This window comes from Monomorium pharaonis, chromosome 11 (assembly GCF_013373865.1).
Source record: "Monomorium pharaonis isolate MP-MQ-018 chromosome 11, ASM1337386v2, whole genome shotgun sequence".
Taxonomy (NCBI): domain Eukaryota; kingdom Metazoa; phylum Arthropoda; class Insecta; order Hymenoptera; family Formicidae; genus Monomorium; species Monomorium pharaonis.
The window spans coordinates 581495-603463 of record NC_050477.1 but is presented as its reverse complement, the minus strand read 5'-3'; the positions used below and the strand labels follow the sequence as shown (position 1 = coordinate 603463).

The 21969-nt window shown below is 30.8% G+C and overlaps 1 protein-coding gene and 1 long non-coding RNA gene across 2 annotated transcripts; both read left to right on the top strand.

Annotated features, from left to right (window-relative positions):
* The first annotated feature begins 45 nt into the window (after window positions 1-45).
* Window positions 46-17023, top strand: LOC118644190 (facilitated trehalose transporter Tret1-like). The gene is made up of 7 exons (XM_036293583.1): window positions 46-4429; window positions 4491-4623; window positions 6164-6297; window positions 13645-13853; window positions 14052-14465; window positions 14738-15312; window positions 15397-17023. Exons 3-7 carry the CDS (start codon window positions 6209-6211, stop codon window positions 15721-15723), a joined length of 1614 nt encoding a protein of 537 aa, XP_036149476.1. The 5' UTR covers window positions 46-4429; window positions 4491-4623; window positions 6164-6208; the 3' UTR covers window positions 15724-17023.
* A 1086-nt stretch (window positions 17024-18109) lies between these two features.
* LOC118647852 lies at window positions 18110-20817 on the top strand. The gene is made up of 2 exons (XR_004964990.1): window positions 18110-19418; window positions 19967-20817. It is a non-coding gene; the product is annotated as an uncharacterized LOC118647852 (long non-coding RNA).
* Window positions 20818-21969: the final 1152 nt, after the last annotated feature.

Genomic DNA, 21969 nt, shown 5'->3' with positions numbered 1-21969 from the left:
CATAATTCAATTGTACAAGGTGCATTTAAATTTTAAGGTCTCCTGATTTTTTCTTTTGGGTATGAAAACAGATAAAAACGAGAACTTTTAAAACTACAATTTGGAATAGGACACCTTTATATGTATTTCTAATCCTTTATATATGTATTCCTAATGTTATGTGGAGTACTGCTAATGGTAATGCAAAAAATAGAGTTTACATGGTAACATAAAAATCGTGAATATTAACATTATCGACATGAGTGATTTTGTCGACATTTTTAGTTTCGTAAAGGTGGCGGTGCAGGACTTCAGGAGTTCGATCTCTCCAACCTCGCCAATTATTCTACTTTATCGATCTCGATCAAATGTGACTGTCACTCCAGCATCCCCTTAAAAATTAAAAACTTTCCTCCTAATGAAAAATGATAAAAGTGTATTTGATTTAATGTTAATTAGGATGTTTCGTAAAGATTAGCCGCCAACAGAAACATTGCCACAAACTCCTGCAATTTGTTGAACATTCTATATTATAGCAAAATGTACTCCCAACGAAACATTTGGCTCGCTAGCTAATTAAATCTGTGATTTTTATATCTGGAGGTTGTATATACAATATATACAATACAGAGCAGAATATATTATTCTTAATAAATTGCCACATTTTTAACGTGCCTAGTCTCGTTTTATATCATTTTATATTTATGTCTCGAGTCTCATCATATTTATTATTTGAATCTAAAAGGATTTTCCAGAATGTCATCAGCAAGTAATTTGAAAAATTTTCGATAATTTTCGGTACACTGCGAAATGTAAAGTATAACAGGAAAAGATATGCACTTTTTTTATAATACAAATAATTGTGCAATTTATACTTTTCTAAGAAATTTCCTCTTAAATTAAATTTTCCTCTTTTGATTAGTTTCACTAGCTAATTGAATGATTATATTTTGCAATAGCTATCAATGCATTTCTCAGTATCATTACTCTTTAAAGTTGATGCAATACAAATTTTCCAACTTATCTTCTATTCATCAATAAGTGTTGTCCTTCTTCGTCTGATTGCAATAGCATTGAGGTCTTGTCAATTGTGTTCAGATAAATTATTTATAATTTATATATTTAAAATTTAAACGAAAAAAAATCATGTTAAGATTATGAGAATATACATAAACATTAACGGCACATTGAAAAAATGTGCCATATTTTTATATATCAATCAGCTATATAACGGTATTATGATCTAAAAGTAGTGATAAATAAAATATTATCGGAAATTCAGTTCTAATTTTTACAAAGAATTATTAATATATTAATAATAATTCATTATATTACAGTATTGTATCGTAAAGTATTATAATATACACGATATTAATATTTAACTTGCTCTGAATATAAGGAAAATAATGCAAATGAATTGCAATCATAAGACAGATATGTACTTAAAAATACATGTATTATTAGTGCATATGCAAATTTCACATTGTCATGTGTCAATTAATGACGTCGCTACTTCGCATAAATAAAAGAGTGACATTAATCGCATTACTACAAATAAGAGAAGAGAGACATTGATGACAGCTAGCAATCCACGCGATTGTATATGATAACGTCAACGTATTAACATAATTTTTTACACCTGATTTTTCTTGCTTTATTAGAACATGCATTCGTGAGAAATTCTTTTAGTTAATCAATTTTACTTTTTGTAAAATAATTTATGATTTGTCAGGCATTTTCAAAAAAGTGCATTCTATTATATGTAAACAGATATTTTAACGAAAGCAATTTCTACGAGTTCACATTTCGATTTCAATAGACACTGAAATGTGATCTCGCGATGTGATGAAAATCAATAAATTGGTCCACACTCGAAAATTAATCATCAAACAAATGCCAGTTTCATATATCACAGGCTCTAACAAATGTAAAAACGAGTAATAAAGCACTGAATATTAGAGATGATCATAAGACAATGTATGAAAAGAAAAAACAAGTGGTAGCGAGAGACAATATAAGATAATGAATAATGAAGATGTAAAATAGTCAATGAAAATTGTCTGCGATCGATTCTTTTATTAGCGTTGTTAGAAATAATACGAAAATATTTTCTGAAATAGATTTCAGACGCAGTGTCAAAGAACTATACAATACGTAACATGTGGCAATATATTATTATCATTTTGCATTGTTAATATTGTCATCTATTAATTATATATCTGTATAATTTATTAATTTTGTATCTCTTTTTATTACGTAATTACGAATACACGCGAACGCTAAACTGTTCTTTGGAAAACTCAGAATAAGTATTTTGAATTAAAAGTTACTTATAGATTTTCGTTTACTTATAAAATTTTATTCCATTCGTATCTTTATTTTAAATATTAATGCCATAAAGGATAATCAATCAAGGCAATTAGAAAATTTATAGCGATTGTGCATTATCGATGCTATTGGGGATAGATAGTAACATTTTAATTGTTAGAAAGTTGGCAAAAATTAGAAATACTGTTGAAATTCATAAATGTGTAATATTATGTATTAATAATTGTATTGAGAATTATTCAACATTATTTTAATTATCAAATCTCTTTCTCCGCTCACAAATTACTATAAATGACTACAAATTAGGCTAAAATGTAATATGATTATGATGATACGCCGATTTCAATACAAATCTTTCGAGAAGCATTTTTCTCCATAAAAGTATTAATTCTTATCTTATGAGATACATTGGTTCTACGTAACATTAAAAATTAAACCTTCCTTAATATCTCAATCTGGACGAAAATCACATCTAAAAATTTCAACGAAATCCTTTACGCGAACACTACTTATAATTTAAAGAGACTGATAAAATTAATTCTAGCGATTCCAGCATGGTCCCGCTGTTTCTGTCTTCTTCATCACATTGGCGGTCCGCGGTGGCGTGTACCACGAGTGTAATTACGATAAAATGATGAGGCAAGAGAAGGGAGGAAGAGAGGTCACGCGCGCGTATGTTGTATGTACCTAGTCGCCTACAACCTCTGTTAGGAGGAAGGCAGGTGTTGAAGGAGGGAGCTTAAAATCGAAAGTGCAGCTAACTCATGGCTTTCGTGCCGCGCGACGTTTAGTCTGCCGCGGTGTCCCGATCTAATGTAAACCGGCAATCTTTCTCTCAGCCTCCTTAACGCTTTCTACTTCGTGATTTCTCCTCGGTTCTTCCGCACCTCTTCGCGACAGAAGAGAATACCGAATCTCTCGGCAACGAAAATCGCGTAAATCGGTATTCCCCTTTCTACCTTTTTCTTTGTGAATCACCTCGTAATTCCAAAATTGGCCAAGATATTGTAAGACAAACTTACTATTGATATTAGAAAAGAAAAAAGAAATTAAAAAATTACATATGTTTATATGGTTTGCCATCACTCCGCTACGAAAGCGTTCTGTATGAAGATTTAGATCGATACACGAGCCAGTGTGTGGAAAAAGTAGAAAGTGCAATGTTCGATTGGAAAAATTTTTGCATTAGTTTGTAAAAGATATAAGGACAGTTCAATACTTGATAAACTGAAAACTTGTTGACAATTCGTTAAACAAATTGATTATTTCATTCATAACAACATTAGAAAAATAAATTTTATAAGAGTTTATTTGTAATTTCCTTAACAATACTATCTCTTTTTATAATGGTATTATATGGATGTTTAAACAAAGGTTATTTAATTTAAAAATTTAGCACTCACTAAAAATTGGATACCAAATATTTAATGAACATGATTTGAAAAATCAACCTTGTCAGAGATAGAGCGATTTTCTGTTTTGATTTCCATCCATTGTATACGCTTTATAAACAAACATTTGTTTTATTTCAAACAAACTTTCGTCAAAACAAAAATATTAGTCATATGAAAAATGGGTATGTAAAACATTTTTTATAGACATTAAAGAAGAGACGATGGTAAGATGGCATTCAATTTATAAACCGTAATTAGATAAATAGAAGCAGGAAAAGTTATATTAAAAACAGAAAATTGCCTCTGTTCGATTTCTAACAAAATTAATTTTTTTTAATTGTGTCTACTAATTTCTTTATTCATTTTGAGTATCATAAGTATTATAAATATAACAAAATAGACTAATCTTTTTTTCGAACATCCTGTATATCGTAATGCCAAAAAAGTTGTAATTTTCGAACAGTTTTACAGTCCCACAAAGATAATCTGCAAGGATTTCTAACAAATTACAAAGTTCTTTCCGAAGAAAAGAGCTAAAGCGACAAGGTGAAACAAATAAATAAATCGAAAAATGTCGAACTATTAACGTAGGCAGAAAAGAATAATGGCGAACATCGCATGCATGCGCGGGCATTCAATTTACGTTTAACCGCGTGACGATACGGAGAACTCATGCACAGTTATTACTTCCTCGTCTGATAAATAACAAGAATTACCGTTAGCCATACGTAAGTATTCCGATTTCGCAACGATTTCGATGCGATAATTCTTTAAACTCGAATCTCACAGAACGATCCAATCGAAAGAAGAGATCGCTTAAAAAGGATCCGTTCCCGTTTTGTTGAAGACGAAGCTGATCGACATTCCGAAGTAGAAAGAACAAGAGGACGACAGAATCATTGGTCGCAGGGCATCCGATCAGGTGAGCATAACTGATTTTGAGTAAAAAATATCTGGTGACAAATATCTGAACGAAATTGATTGAGAGAAATTGATTCCTTTAAAATCAAATATTTTATGCATTAATTTTTTTTAAAGAATTTCGGAAAAATTTTAAAAAATTTCATTCAATAAAGTATATTGTAATCATTTTTTTTTTTATAAATCTTGATTGGATACTCTATCTTTCTTCAAAACTTAATAATTTTTATATTAATTCTCAAGCTCGCAAAATGCAACAGCAAATTCAAAAAAGAAAAAAGAAACGGTCAAAACGAGCAATAGTTATATTTGTAAAGATTAAACGATAAGATTAAACAATTATAGTATTTATTCTCAACACAAAACAATTTGAGAATAAATACTATAATTGTTTAATCTTATCGTTCAATCTTTACCAATATAACTATAGCTCATTTTTTACTGTTTCTTTTTTCTTTTTTTAATAATTTTTAATTCAATGTTTTTAGTTAAAATTCTAATAAAGTAAATTTTACTTGATATATTGAACGAAGAGTAAAAGCTTTCCATTAAGAAAAAACGAATTGGCACAAGAATTGTCTATTCTTTTAATCATTCTTAAGTATTTAGAAAGTATTTTAATTATTAAGGCAAAAGTACACTCTAAAGTAAATAATTAAAAGTAAAATAAATTGAGCACAATGAAATAACTATTAAATCATTAATCATACTTGTGCTGACCATCTTATTCATCACATCACCGTTGTCCTTAACAGTTTTTTATTACAAAGATTATAAAAACCCGCAGAGTAAATTTCCATCGATCTTCTTCTCTCATTTACATTTGTCTTTAACATATTTCGTACGAGATATTTATATTTATGGGTTCCAAAATCGTATTTTTATCGGCTCGTTAAATTCTTGTTATAAGCATTTTATGGATATAGATATAGAAAAACCAAATTGCCCGTAAAGTATGAGATCTAAAGTCTACACAGAAACAGATGAGAGACAATTACTCTAAAAAAGAGAAAAACAATTGCGTGGACCAAAGAGAGAAAAAGACAGTGACTGTCATCTGTTTTTCTGTACTTGTTCTTCACTACTAATGTTCTTGACCTGGAAAAATTCTCGAAAATTTTAGGACAAAAACTCAAAAGCTTATTTTTTCGTATTTTTTTCTAGTATTCTTTTCTTGTAAATAAGTAATCTTCCAATAGTCCATATTTTTCGGAAAAAGTGCAAAAAAAACCAATTTTTCTTCTAAATGTTATTTTTCCGAAAAATTAAGAACGCACACTATTCACTAAAAAATTAACATTAGACACATTGATATTTCTATTACCACATAAGTATGGAACACTTCGCTCTCGGGATTCTTTGTAAAAATAAATCCGTTTGCAACAACTTGTTTTTTCTGGCATCTTTCTACACTATTATAGTTTAGCCTATAAACGAGTTTCAATCAAAGCCGGAAATAAATGGTGGAGAATGTAAAAAGCCATAATTATACTTCGCATCATCGTGATCACATCGTAGAATCTGATTGTTTTGCTTTACAGAGGAAGAAGGTCATCCTCGTTGTATCAGCAACTTCGTCTTTCGATATGCAAGAGTGTCGGCATGAAAACGGGAAAATTGAACCACGAACCAGTCCAACCGAAATGGCAGCCGAATGTGTGGAAAACGGAAAGAGGTTCGTTTACATCTTCTTGATTTTCATCTTTTATATCTAATTCTCAATGATACACGGAATAATCCCGGGTAAAAATTTTTTTACTGGAATATAAAAAATGTTGCTACAGAAAATTTTATTCCTTTAGTTATAAATATTTTAAAGTCAAAATTAACATGCTTTAGATTTTTCTCTAAAAAGAGTATATCTAGAATGGAAGTAACATTAGTAGTAGTTTTCTTTCCTATTAGACTTCTTAGATAATGATACACAGGGAAATTCTATTATTATTCACGCAAATTTACAATTCACGCAAGATTCCAGAAATATCATTTGCAGTCATTTTTAGTGGCCTTGGCTTGTAGAACTTTATTCAACGGTAAAGTTATAATTAAAGAAATATATATATATATATATATATATATATATATATAGCGTTTAAAGAATCTTTTCCATATCAAACTACCAATTATGTAAAAATGTTGTGTAAGAGTCCAGGAATTATTCAGTAATTATAATTTTTTTTCAGCAAAAAGTTGCATTATTAATCTATTTAAAAGAGAGCAATTATGAATTTATGTCAATTAATCGAAAATACAGCTCTTTCTTTTTAATGATACATTTCTATCGACTCAACTTTCAGAATTAATGTGCCGGATTCCGTTATATTACTAATCAGTTGATGCTCCTAGTTAAATAGACAACCGACAGGCCTTATTTATATCACATTTGCATTGCATGACTGTTTTAATGTAATACATTCACGATATATAGAAGGAACTGAGCGTTAATAATATGCTAACGAAAACAAATCGAGATCCGGAGAGTTCACTACTCAAAATGCGGCTCACCAACTTTCACACAACTTCGCGCCGAGTCGCGCGCATGATTTCCCGATCATGAATATACGCAATGGCCTTGGCGCGACGGATCTAAAAAATTAAGAGTACAAAATCCAAGGCATCTGAGCCGCATCTAATTGGTTTTCAGGGGAACTTCGGAGGAAGGGAGGGAATTGTAGAAAAAACGCGTCAATGACATAATTTCGTGAGTTTCCGCAAGATCAATATATCCAGTCATCGTTGCTGAAAATGAATGTAATCGTATGATGTAGCAACAAAACTAATGACGTGATAAATAATTTTTACTATCTCTTTTGCTTACCGTATTTGCATGAAGTATGCAGTATAACATTAGCCAAATAGTACAAATACAATTATTATTAACAGACTCTTAATTGTCTCTTTTTGTTCAGTTTTATGGGTTTCAAAAAAAGGAATCCAAGTAATTTTATTCATTAAATATAAATATAATGATAGGATCTTTCATTAATTAATTACAATTAAATGGTAAAGAAATATTCATTTAAAAACCAACAATTTTATGCGTAAAATAATAACAAAAACGGCAAATAAGAAAACGCACGTAGGTTGAACATTTCGTAAGTCCAATACAGTAATTGAGTTTACTTCCGCTTATTAAAATTTACGATGTTCTAAGACTGAGTTTATGTCGTACATTTGTGATAAATGCAGCGCATCTCTTGTATTTTTTTATCGTCGTCTTTTATTATATCAGAAATATGGTACTATAAACTCTCATCTGCGAATATAAGTTTATAAACTTAGGTAAAACCACGGGACATTAAGAAAATTACAGGAAGTAACATATTATTGACTTGCCTGCTATTTCATCATCTCTTTTTTTCCACGAATCTTAAAATTATTATGTGTCGCGACTGTTTTCATAACACGCGTATATTTTATATTGGACAAAAGGACAAAAAAACCATAATCGATTGTCAAATGTTCTCGAATTAGTGCAACAAGAAAAACGAAACAACAATATATATTCAAAAAAATAGTCTTATAATATATAATGAATTAAATTAATAATAAATTTATAACAACTGCATATCTGTCCATGAACATTTTTTCTAATCAGAAAAACTTTCTAAAACGTCAAAAATGTCGATGCATTTCTCTTATTCTGTCTATAAATTCAACTCTGCATTTCCAAAGATCTCGGGTTTTATCTGTCGATTTTTCATTGTTAATTTCTAATCGCGATGTGACTGACAAGCGAAATGCAGTTTGCATGTTATACATCATAGGTTAAATAATAAAGATGCAAATTGAAATCCGGATCTTGAATCGCCGGTATGAATCGCGTCTTGTTGAGAGATAACATCAAGAGATATGATGGTGTCTCATGCCACGTGTGACAGCAACAGGACAGATGAAGTGTTCATACTCGAGCCCCTAGCCGAAGTTGATTATCGAATTTCATTATGAACTGACATAACTTTTTTTAACGAAAATTAAATTTAAGTAACATTAAAAAATATATTTCTCATGTTAAAAAAGTCCCGAAATTATTATACGTGTTCTAATATTTTCAAATGTATTTTTGTATAGCAAAATATTATGATATTATTATACAATTATACCGTATTTTTAATTGTAAATTCAACTTGGGCGATGCACTCGAGTTGAATTAAAAATGTCATTAATTACAAATCTCGAGACTAATCTCACCTTAACGCCAATCGCCTATTAAGCAAAATACAGCAGACAATAATCTGCCGTTCGCAAATGGGTCACTGACCGATAATCTCATTGTATTAATGTCGCCTTCGCACGATTAATTAACATCCTGCGCGTCAATCGAAGCTCCCTGCGAGACGAAGCTGGCTTTGCATTCGATCCAGGTGACGGCGAGAAATCTCATTAATCTAATAATCGCTTTGGCGTAATATCTACACTAACCGAGAATCCGAAACGGCGAGACGACGGTGACGTTAATGACTCGTTGAAGAACCTTGACCCAGCGCGTTCAAATATCCCGGAAAACCGCACTTTTGCAGACTTAGCCTGACCATTGTGTGACACGTAACGACACATAATGCGTAATAACAGGACTAATCGACAAAGATAAGATCTTCACTCCACGTGTCCACGATACTTCTTGTTTTAAGAATTAGGTGACACGTGACGGACACTATAATGCAGTAGAAAAAACGGAAGTATCACGCCGTTATCTATGAGAAGAACACAGAGCAAAGTACTTCATCGTATGTACGTGTATCTTATGTAACTATTTTATTAATGTTCACGCAAATCTCATTTGCGGATTGTTCAAATCTCATGATCATTTAAATCTCTGATGAAACTTTTCCGGTGGAAAAAGGAATGTGACTTATTTCATAACAGATTTTCTGTAAATACAGCACAGCCCACCAATTAATAAGATGACTCAAGCGTTTTGATTACAATACAAATTTTCGCGTAATTTGTCTAATGTCACGAACATTTCGAAATGTGAAAAAGACACGTTTCCTTTAAAAAATAAGCATTATACGAACGTTCGAATAATAGAGCATCCGGATAGGTCGTTCAAATAATGGAGCTTCGAATAACAGAGATTCCATTAAGTATATCCTGATATTCTTTGGCAAAATAAATTGCAAAATAGTGACAAGATCAAATGACTTGCCGAGGTTCGAACAAGTCCGCAGCAAGCCTCTGAACAATCTTTTGATAAAATCTGATTTTCTTCCGTAATTCATACCTTGGGGCAATTAATGTCCTATAAAAGCAGAATAGTTTTAAAATTAAACCCATGTTGTACAGGTACGAAGGACATTCGGTTGGCATATTTCATGCATAATTAAAATCACATCAGGATTTGATTGATTGTTAAACATCGTTAAATTGCGGATTACTAACAAGTCCTTCCACAAGCGTAGCATTCAATCAGGAATATCGCAATCTATATGACGGATTACAATTTTTACAATAATAAATAAAATTTAAAAATTCAAAACTATTAAAGTGTTCTAATAAAAAATTTAAAGTTACAGTTAAATCATTCATATCAAGTATTAAAAAATCATTAATGTAAATGACACTCGACTATCATTGAAGAACCCTAATTATTATTAAAAATAATTACTCTTTCTGAAGAATATGTTCGTAAATTTTTGACTTTTGATTGATAATTCATCGCTTGAATTAAATTCACAGTTGAAAAATAATATAGCATCAAAAAACTACGTGTAATAACTAAACTTCAGTCATAAAGTATGGATGCTATTATTTTAGTTATAATACCTATTTGATTTAGTTGAAGAAGTTTAGCTACCTGATACACAACGTTTAACTACAGTATATATTTGTACACGGCATAACAAAATGATATAAATATCTTAGCATATCGAATAGCTAAAGATATGCATATTGCTATTTTTATATTGCTGTATGGTATAGATACATTTTACTATTTTGTGTACGTATTAGATGCAATAACAAAACGTTTCGCGTAACTTATAAATTTATAATTACGACAGTTTTAGCAAATCATGATTAATAACGATAACGAATTTTTTTATGCAATAATATTATTAAAAATTTAAAATTATTTAAAATTTAATTATTTTCTCTCTCTCTCTCTCAAACAACTTGTAAATTATATTTTATATTATATTTTATATACTGAAAGAATTTGGTACATCAAGATTTGATAAATTTCAATTAAATATTTGATTAATATAAAATATTTAGCACTATTTAGTAATTATATTAATTCTAACCAAATATAATAATAGTAATCAATCAGTTACTAAATAGTTACAAAGCAAAATGGTTATTAAATATTACTGAACATTTGGCTAACTGAATATTTAATTAAAACTCTCCACCAAAGTACACTGAAAAAAAGAGTCTTGTTGAATTAACTGGAACTGAACTAACGGTTCAGATTTCTAGTTCATCTTACCAGATTTCCAATTAATTCAACAAAAATTTTTGTTAAATTAATTAGAAATCTGGTAGGTTCAACTAGAAACCAAACTGTTAGTTTACATTCCAGTTACATTCAACCAAATTTTTTTTTCAGTGTAGTAACTTATCGTCTATGCTTGCTTGATTATTATTACCAAACCCTTTTTCCGGTGTAGATTTCGTAAGTAATCAGAAGTACGTGAGGGGTCTACGATAATACACGTGGGAAAGGGCAACGGATTACATTTATGTACCCGAACAGGTGGAAAACGGGATTGTGTTACATGATTGGCGATATTACATCACCGTTGGGCTCGTTTCATTCAAACTGAGAGAACGGCATGTACTTAATGAGCGACACACTTTGCCTAAAGCTAATGCAACGCATCAGTATCCCGAGCCTGCGGATTTCTGCCGCAGGCAGAAAATTAGAGAAAAAATACTAGATGGGTAAAACGCTAGAATACCGAAGAGAACATTAAAAAATGTATCTACACTCACACACACACACACACACATTTATCCAACCACGACCTCGCATAAATAACTCATTCATAATCGTTACATTGTTCACTGGCGTTTCGCGTAACGCTTGTTGCAATGATTTTAAACCGGCACGATTCAACACAAAAGGTGCCTCAACCATCATTGCACTTATGTAATTGCGCGCGTTTGCGCAATACAATATGTGGATCATCGTAAACTGGTTCTTTCCTTCCCAGCACAAACATTTTTACGGGATTAATTTAGTCAAATCCTTATGGTAAATGTATAAGTTTTGTTATATATATATATATATATATACATATAAAACATTGGTGTGTGTGTGTGTGTTTAGTTTTAGAAATATTCTGTATTGTTTTTCCAATTCAGACGTATACTTTTCTACAATTTATATTTTATATAGTTTTCAACCTATCTGTTTTTATAAAATATGTAAATAAATAAAAAGAATGTAATTCTCATACATGCATGTATAAATGTGTATCTTCTAATGAATTATAGACAAATTTTTTGTTTCTATTTTATATACGGAATTTCTTCACAAACTTTATCAATTATAATAAAATATTTTTTACATAATTAATTATTTATATAAACATTACATGCAAAAAATAATGACTTAAAAAGTAAAATAGATTAACATAAAAATCATTTGCATTAACATAAAATTATGACTACTAGTTATTTTGCATACAAGTAACAGACTCAGCCAAATCACAAAAAAATTTAAATTATTTCTAAATGTTAAAAACTTATGTAAAAACATCTGATAAAATTATTCAAATCTTTTCTTAATGCGTAGTTCAAAGAAATAATATATGCTATTGATACTTGAAACTAAATCTTAAGCTTCGCCGGCGAGATTGTTGCCGAAAGCAAAGTGATTACGCCAAGTGAAAGGCTACGTAAATGGATTGTCGATTATACTTTAACGAGGTAGAAGAATTGCGTTTCATTGAACTCGTGTATACTTTCCTCAGTGTGTAAATATTTTCCTTGAATTTTATGTCGATAATATGTAATATGCGTGATTATATTACTTCTCTTTATGTTAAAAGTAATAAAAAGTTTTCTAAAACAATTTATATAAATATTTGCTAGATTTAACAATGTTTTATGTACTTTTATTCCATTCATTCAATTGCATACATTTAATTATTCTGAAAATGACTTTATTCGGCATCCCGAATCTATGGAACTTTTTTCACCTTAGACTCCTTCACAGTCCATTTAAGATCTTTTATTCGACTGATTGAGAGTTCAATGTAGCGCACGTAGACCTTTAAAGATGTCTCGAGCATGTTAAGTTCCAAGGTCTTAGCGCATCATACAATTACTAATTCTAGAGAAGATGTCATTTTTAGACGGAAAATGTAAAACACATTTCTAACTTTCTATCAAAAATAGAACAATTTAATGTGTAATAATAAACGAGACAATGGAATTAATATTTGCAAAATTAAACAATTCTTATTAACACAATTGTGCTTTTTTGCAGCTATTAATCTTCATGCAGAAAAAGAATCTGTTATTATAATAATCTCACGCGGTAATTTTGATTAATTATTTATCAGAAAAATTACATCAGTAGATATATATTAGATCAGTAGATATATATTTTGTAACTTTTAATAATAATGTTATATTATTACAGTGTGTTACACGGGTATAATGTAAGATAAAAAAGATGGGCAAACAGAAACATAAAAATAACGACACGATAAAAATTACAGAATAACTCTACAGATACAGCTTCTGTAATTAATATAAATATTGCACAATAATTTATATTAAACTAATGTATCACTTTTACCAGAAAAAAAACAGATAAAAATTGTAAAAAATGGGCAAGTAGTCGAATAGGTCGGATATCGGATAGTTGCCGGATATCCACATTTTTTATGCTAAAATCAGCATTTTCAGAAGAATTTAAAAGATAATTATAAGAAAAATATTATAAAATATTGCAAAAAATAAACGTAACAATTATTAATAATGTAATATGTATGAAAGGAAAAAAAATTAATTTATCACTGCATAATAAAAAATACGTATTAATACCTTTTTTCTCTACATATTTTAGAAGCGACGACAAAAAATCAGAAACACAAGATGAGGAAGCGTATATTTCCAAACTTCGACAAGCAATTCCGCAATGTTGTGCAGTCGGCGCTAAAAATTTACTCTTAATTACTTTTGGTTCAACCTTGGGATTTTCAACTATTCTTATCCCAGCATTGCAGAAGGAAGATTCGGACATCAAAGTCACGATGGAGGAATTAACATGGATCGGTACAAATTATTAATAATATAAATATAAATATAGCGCTGAAAAATGCAACATAGAATTATTTAAATTAATTAAAATTATTAAATTATACTACATGCATTTACAGTTCAATTGCATTTTATGTAATAATTAATGATATATAAATCATTGATTATTATCACGTCTGCAATTTCTTCATTGCACAACATATCCTCTTTCAGGCAGCCTGAATTTATTTCTCGTACCGTTCGGTTGTTTGGCCAGCGGACCGCTGTCGCAGTATCTGGGCAGAAGGAAGACGATGATGCTAGCGAATATACCGTTCGTGATAGCCTGGTTGATGTTTCATTATGCTAGTAAGCCCGCGATGTTGCTCGTGGCACTTGCGATGACGGGCCTGACGGGCGGCCTCCTCGAGGGCCCGGTTATAACTTATGTCGCCGAGGTAACGCAGCCCTACCTGCGGGGGATGCTTTCCGCGACTTCGTCGATGGCGGTGATCCTGGGTATCTTCACACAAATGTTGAGCGGCAGTTTAGTCGGCTGGAGAACGGTGGCGCTCATTAATGTGATTTACCCACTTCTCTGCTTTTTTGCTCTGTGCTTCGTACCAGAGAGCCCGCACTGGCTCGCCGGTAAACTATTTTTATTTTATTTTATCTTTTTATTAAATTATTTTTATCTATTTATATAAATGTTAGAAAATTATTTTATTATATAATTAAATTTTTTAACGGTTTAATAAATTATCACCATTTAAATCTATTACTTTGGTTAAATCAAAAATTTTCTTTCATCATTCTTTGGGAAGGGCAATATAAATGTCCGATTTAATCTTTTGCTAAAGACCTGAAAAATTTAAGCTGGTTTTGAATTTTGAATGATAGTGAAAATCGACTTTTTTCAGCTAAGGGTCGTCTCAAGGAATCTGAACGCGCTCTCTGCTGGTTGCGGGGCTGGGTAGGCCCGTCGATGGTGCGAAATGAATTTGAAGCACTCCGCGATTCGATTCAAAAGTCGATTCAAACCGACACGGACAAGGAAGAGATCTGGCGAGCGTACACAAAACGGACCTTCTATCTACCTTTCTTCTTAGTCAGCGCGGGCTTCTTCATCAGTAACTTCGGTGGTAGTAGCACCCTGCAGACTTTTGCCGTCGTGATATTCGAGAAACTGAACACGCCGATCGACGAGTACACGGCCACGGTGTTCCTGGGCGTCGCCCAGGTAATCGGCACCATACTCTGCGTGCTGATAATCCACCTCATGGGAAAGCGCAGGCTGACCTTTTTGTCGGTCGGCGGTAGCGGTATATGCTTGCTCATTATCGCGATCTACGGTTACCTCAACAACGCGGGTTACTTTGACGGAATCAGGTACAGTTGGATACCTACTACCCTCCTGATAGGCAGTGCTTTTGCAACGAATCTCGGCATCAGAACGCTGCCATGGATTCTCGCGGGCGAAGTGTTTCCCGTGAAGGTACGCAATCTATCTCTTTTTTAATATTCTTATTAAGTTTTAATTCCTAGGTTTAATCGTCTACGAATTCGAACTCGCCATTAGGTACGCAGCACCGCAACCGGCGCGGCCGGCATGGTTGCCTACGTCATGGCGTCGATTGCGAACAAAACTTTCCTCTACATGATAAACGGCATGTCACTGCCAGGCACATTTTTCTTCTACTCTCTGATTAACCTAGGCGGTTTGTGTCTATTGTATGCGATATTACCCGAGACGGAAGGTAGGACCTTGCGAGAAATCGAAGAACACTATGCCGGTATACAGAACCTGAAGAATCGGCCGAAAAAGGAACAGCAGGCCACCAAGGAGAAGTGGGCAGTCACGAATCCGGCGATCGTGTACGACGAGAGTACCGAAAGTAAATTGTAGATTGTCAGAAATCGACTGGCAACTTCACGAATTAGATCATCAACGTAATTACATTTCAAACTGCCGACAAAATTGTCGGAAATCGACTGACAACTTCATGAATTAAATCATCAACATTATTAAATTTTAAACTGCTGACAAAAATCGAGTATTCTATTATATTATATGTTATATGTCAAATTAGACGAAGAAAATTTACGTAGTTTCTCTTCTATAGTTACGTACGCTTGCAAAGGGCTATTATGTATTTCTTTTAAACGCAAAGTTATGTAATTAAGATAATATAAATTTGATCAATTTATGTAAGCATGTTAAATAAGTATAACTGCGCGGTTTACGCCGCTACTTAATAACATTATTATTTATATGTATAATTGTATGTTGGATGAGAAATAAGAAAAAATCGATTTTGTAATATAGAATACAATTTGCATGAAAGAGAGAGAGAATTATAAAGCTTATTTGATTGATGTCTATTTAATGCAAAGTGTACAAGATCGCAAGCGATAAATTAAACGGGTTTTCCCCAAGAAAATTTCTGGCAAAAGATAGAAAAACTAGTGCTATTGAAAAATTTTAGTACGTAGTATTTTTATTTATTATTTTATATTTTTAAAGAGGAGCCGGTTGCCATAGAGTGCTTAATATAATCGTTGATATTACTACTAATCTTTAGAAATGGAGATATTGATTTATCGTTTCTAAACTGGTCGTGGTTCTTTTTGTCAAAAAATTTTTATAGCTAAATAATAATTAAAAAATTGATGAAAAAATAAGTTTCTAAAGATTAGTAAAATACATGACAGACTTATTTTGTTAACTTGAGATTCATTTTCTTCGTTATTGCTCTTCTTATATTTTACATTTCTTATATTTTACAAAATTCTTATATTTTACAAAGACTTTCTCATTCTCTTATTGCAATTGAACTTATGTAGATTTAATGAAAATGAAATCGAAAATGTGTAACAGAAACTGAATAGAATTAAACCTACTATATTAACGAACGTTATTGCTTCTCTGTGATGATTCGATAATCTTTAACACTAAATGTAAAATATATTTTAACAAAACGTAAAATGACGTGTCATATTTTTATAAGTAAACTTAAATAGTTACTAAATAATTTATATACGTTCTTAATAAAAAATATCAACAAATAGAAATACATACTAAATTTTTAAAAATTCAATTTCTTTGTGTAATAAATCAGGCAGCAATGCGGGACGAGCGCAGTAAATAGAGCGCCGCAAAATTTTTGTATAATCTATAAAATGTAATAAAGAGTCTTTAAAACTTATGTTGCACAAAATGTTAGAAAATTATTATTTTCCTAATAATTTTTAATATTCTATGTATATCTCATTTAATCATGTATATTTACTTCTTTAAATCGATTAGAAGTAATAAAATAATTTGTAGATTTATTAAAATATAAAAGTAGTATAGATATATTTGTATATATATGTATAACAAAATGACAATTTCTTATATTTATTCTCCTTATTATTCTTAAATTGTGTATTGTTTCTACTTTTCCGCAAATGTCCATTACATTTCATTCACAAATTGTATGTAGATGCGTGTGTATGATATGTAAATGTATATATGTATAAGTGAAGTGTATTGAGTTAACTTTGTGGGTTTACTAACAATGTCACCAAATGATTGTGTGGATTAATTAACCTTGTGAAAGCATAAATTAATTGAAAATTTCGTGATACTGTGACCATCTAAGTGAGGCATTGTATTAACTTAAATTAATATTAATAAATAATTATAAAAAAAACGTCTTGCCAACCGACAGAAATACAAGCAGAAAAGAGCTCGTGGTTCTTCAGTTTTACTATAGATGGAACATGTAATCTTTATATTTGAAATATATGTATAGACTGATTGTGAATTTCATACTGTCCATCATTAATGATAGATTTTAATGATTGAAAAATTGTTCAATTAATATAGAATTAATTTTTTAATAAAAAATTAAAAAAACTTTTTTAATTTTCGATATTTATAATTTGATATTCTTACTATTAAATATATTTTTTAAATTAAACATCTAAATAATATTTTTCTTTAAAAAAAAAAAGAAGAATAGCAAAGCGTTTAATTTTATTAAATTATTTAGCATAAAATTAATTTTCTGAAAATTATCAGATTTAACGATTAAGTATACCTACGAAAATTTTCTATTAATTTAACTCTTTAAGTTAAATCCAAAAGCTATCTAACAGTTTGATTTTTTTTTCTCTTCTAATAACAAAATTAAGTACAAATTTAAATATATATAAAACTATATATAAAAACAGATTCAAAATTTAAAATAATCTTTTTAAATCAATGTTTAAAATAGAAGAAATTCCAAACGATTAAACTAAATGTTTAAATGTTTAAACTTTTGCTTCACTTATGAATTGAAAAAAGTATTAATAAAAGTACAACATTCTGCATCAAGATTTTTTATTGTATTTTTATTTTTGATTAAGACTTAATTAACATCTTAATTCTCAATTTATGAAAAAATATATAAACCTGAAATCATATTTTTATTTTTCCTATTATACAATTGTTATCACAATTGATTAAATTGTATATAATTATTTTTATAATCATGGACCGATCATAGAAATTGTGAGAGCCGCCACGGTGGTGTCCGTGCGATAAACATACGCCAAAAAAACATTTAAATCCCGCGATTGTCAAAGTCGGAGCTAAGATTGCTTTCCATACATGGTTACCGATAGTTATGCGCTCGTATTTTGATATATGAAAAAATATGCGACACTTAACACGACATCGATAGTGATTACCGAATAGTATCCCTGAAAGAAAAAGGAAAAAAAAACGAAATGACACGGTCATTCGGCACATCAAACGTAGCTGAGCGCGCGCGCGCGCGCACGTGTGTGTGTGTGTGTGCGTGCGCACGCGCGCAGCACACCCTGACATCGCGTCATTCGTGTAGACGATTGACAATTCGGCCGCGCATCGTTTCAATAGATAAGGAATAAACAAAAAAAATAGACAAAACGCTTATACTTTTTATTTATTCTTCGTCACTCTATCGAGCAGCGGTGGACGGAGAGGTAAAAGCCAAGTGCATTCGGTTCGCGAGCTGAGTTGGGACAGACCTGTAAGTTTGCAACTGTAATTACGTTTTAATTGTAAATTGTAGTTGCATGTTATATTCCTAATGTGCATTTGTAAAAAGAGATAAGCATATAAGATTATTGCAACGTGATTACCTGTAAAATTTGTTATTCTTTACTTTCTTTTTTAAAATAATAGTGATAGTAGTAGTAGTATACACTGTTAGAAATATTTGTGAATTTACAATACCCTTACAATAAAAATGTGTTGTAAATTTACAAATCATGTGACGTTTTACTGCGATTTCACAATATTTGTGAAATTACAATAGAAATTTTCTGTAAGTTTACAAAATTGGCACGACGCGGATGCGCATTAGCGATTTGCGCATATCGCGAGGTCCCGGGCCCCGGGCCGGTCTGGCCGACTAGACGAGCTTTCTGTCGCGGCCCGCCGCCATTGTATCTTCTCATACTACGTGTGGTGCTGCGTGGTGATTGCCCGGTCATCTGTGCTTCTATATATTTCTGTGCTTCAAGATAAGAGGATTGACTGCTTCTGTGCATTTTTGTGCTTTAGGATAAGAGGATTAACTGATTCAGGTAAGTCAGCGAAAATATTAGATGCAACAGTCGTGTGCTTGCACGAAGAACGGTTTCGAGACGGTTTCCCCCACTCAACGGACCCCCGGCCCCCGGCCGGCGCGGGCGCCGTGCAGACGCTCGAGAATTTTCTTTGTCGCCTTATATTTTCGCTACTAATATAACATTTTTATATGATATATGTGTATAAGATATATAATATGTGGTATCGATACATGTAGCGTAGCATCCTGTCTCGCGAATAATTACGACACCACGCGTTTTTCCAGATTTTCCCCAATTTTCTATGTGTTCTCATCATATGACGCAATTTTAACTAACACCATCAGATTTCTCGCAAAAATTATAAGAAATACAGTTTCTTTTACTTTTTCTTAGCGGAGTAAAAACAGATTTTTTTAATTATAAAAAGTTAAAATAAATTATGATTTTTAGAAGATCCTTGAACTCTTAGCAATTATTATAAGGGCCTTCTAGAAATAAAAATTTTATACTACCGCCATTTATACATATGTTCAGCTTTAATTATCATTCTAATATAATTTCAGATTTTTAGAATGTATCACTGTCATTTTTGTACATATACATCCAATTCTTGGGGTGATAATCTTCAACATCAACAATTCCACAAAAGTGTATCTGATCAATTTCATTGTGGATACAACAACTGCCGTAAATTTTTTAAAAAAGAAAACAATTTACGAATGCATATGATTCGCACACATCGTGTTTCTATCAAAACTGAAAGCATTTCGTCAAAAGTACGTCTCGTTAACCAAAATGCTCAATTAATTTGCACTGTGCTTGTGTGTAAGAAAGTATTTCAAAATTATTCTGAATTTTTAAAACATCTTAAAGAGCACATCAGAAATGATGTACGTGTAAATTGTCCGTACAGTAATTGTAATAAGGCATATGAGAATGTCCAGTCCTTCACTGGACATTTAAGTAAATATCACCGGAATCTGTGTTTAACATATACAGAAGACGATAATATTAATAATGAATATGAAAATTTGCCAGTTGAAATAAGTGCATTATCAACCGATGAGGCTCCTGCTGTTTCTATTAATAATAATGAAAATAAAGACGAACTATTTTTAACGTATATTGCTCAGTTTTACTTAAAGCTTGAAAGCCAGTATCTCGTTCCTGTATCTACAATTGATCATCTTGCAGCTGATATAGAGAATATGTATAATCATGGGTGGCAAAATATATTGGACAATGTTCGTCAATGTTTAAAACAAGAGAAAATATCGGAGAGTAACATAAATAGAATATGTAAAGATTTAACTTTAAACGATCTGTTTCTAAAGAACAATAAACTTTTGAATAATAAGTTTAAAAGAACTAATTATTACATGCATAAAAATACATATGTAGCGCCAAAAAAAAATGAAACTAGATACAGATGCTGAAGGTAAAGAAAGCTTTTTCTACTACGTTCCAATTTTAAAAACTATAAAGGCAATGTATGCAGATAAATGTATAGAAGCATTTTTAGACTTACCATTACCAAGTAGTACAGATATTTTTCAAGATTTTATTGATGGTAAAATGTTTAAAAAAAATAAATTTTTCGCAAAAAATCCTAAAGCAATTAAAATTATATTATATCAAGACAGTTTTGAGATAGTAAATCCTATCGGATCAGCAAGAACGAAGCATAAAATTTTAGGAGTATATATGAGCCTTGGGCCGGTATTCATAGTCAAATCTTATTTCAAGATCGTCTCAAGCAATGTCTTAAGATGCTAATACGGCTCTGTGATTGGTTGATGGCATCTTAAGACAGTACTTAAGATGATCTTAAATATAAGATCCGACTATGAATACCGGCCTTGGTAATCTTCCCGATTATATAAGGACACATATGTCCTTTTTGTATGTGTGTGCTATTTTACTTTGTTCATTTAATTAAAAATTAAATTAAAGTTAAATATTTTTAAATTTATTTTTAAAAAATTAATAATTTATACAAATTAATTTAAACTATTAAATGTAGTTCTATAATATGTAATATTATATACATATATAATATTTAATATTACATATATTTAATACAAGTTAATTTTCATTACGCATAATATTTACATTTCTAATTAAAATAATTTTTCTATTTAAATTATATACTGCTTGTGTGAATTATAATAATATTCTACGTATTTATCATTACCTAACAATAATACTAATAAGAAATAATTAATTAAATTGACAGACATGCCTATGCATGCATACATTGTTAAAAATTTCTATTGTAAAATCACAATAAAAGTGTTGGAAGCTTTTATCCAACTAAAATGTGCTGTAAATTTAAAGTACAGTTATGTTGTGAAATTACAAATAACATCTTGTGGTAACACAACATAGCTGTACTTTAAATTTACAGCACATTTTAGTTGGATAAAAGCTTCCAACACTTTTATTGTGATTTTACAACGGAAATTTTTAACAGTGTAGTGCCAGAGGCGTTTATCGTGAGTTAGCTAGTTTTATCAGAAAAATATCAGAAACGTAAATTGTGAGCTGGTTAGTTTTTAAAAAACAT

What these genes read in the sequence shown, in the direction of transcription:
- LOC118644190 (XM_036293583.1), top strand. Translation starts at nt 6,209, where the DNA reads ATGCAAGAGTGTCGGCATGAAAACGGGAAAATTGAACCACGAACCAGT. An exon ending in TGTGTGGAAAACGGAAAGAG is followed by an intron (nt 6,298 to 13,644) that starts GTTCGTTTACAT and finishes TACATATTTTAG; the next exon opens with AAGCGACGACAAAAAATCAG. An exon ending in GAGCCCGCACTGGCTCGCCG is followed by an intron (nt 14,466 to 14,737) that starts GTAAACTATTTT and finishes GACTTTTTTCAG; the next exon opens with CTAAGGGTCGTCTCAAGGAA.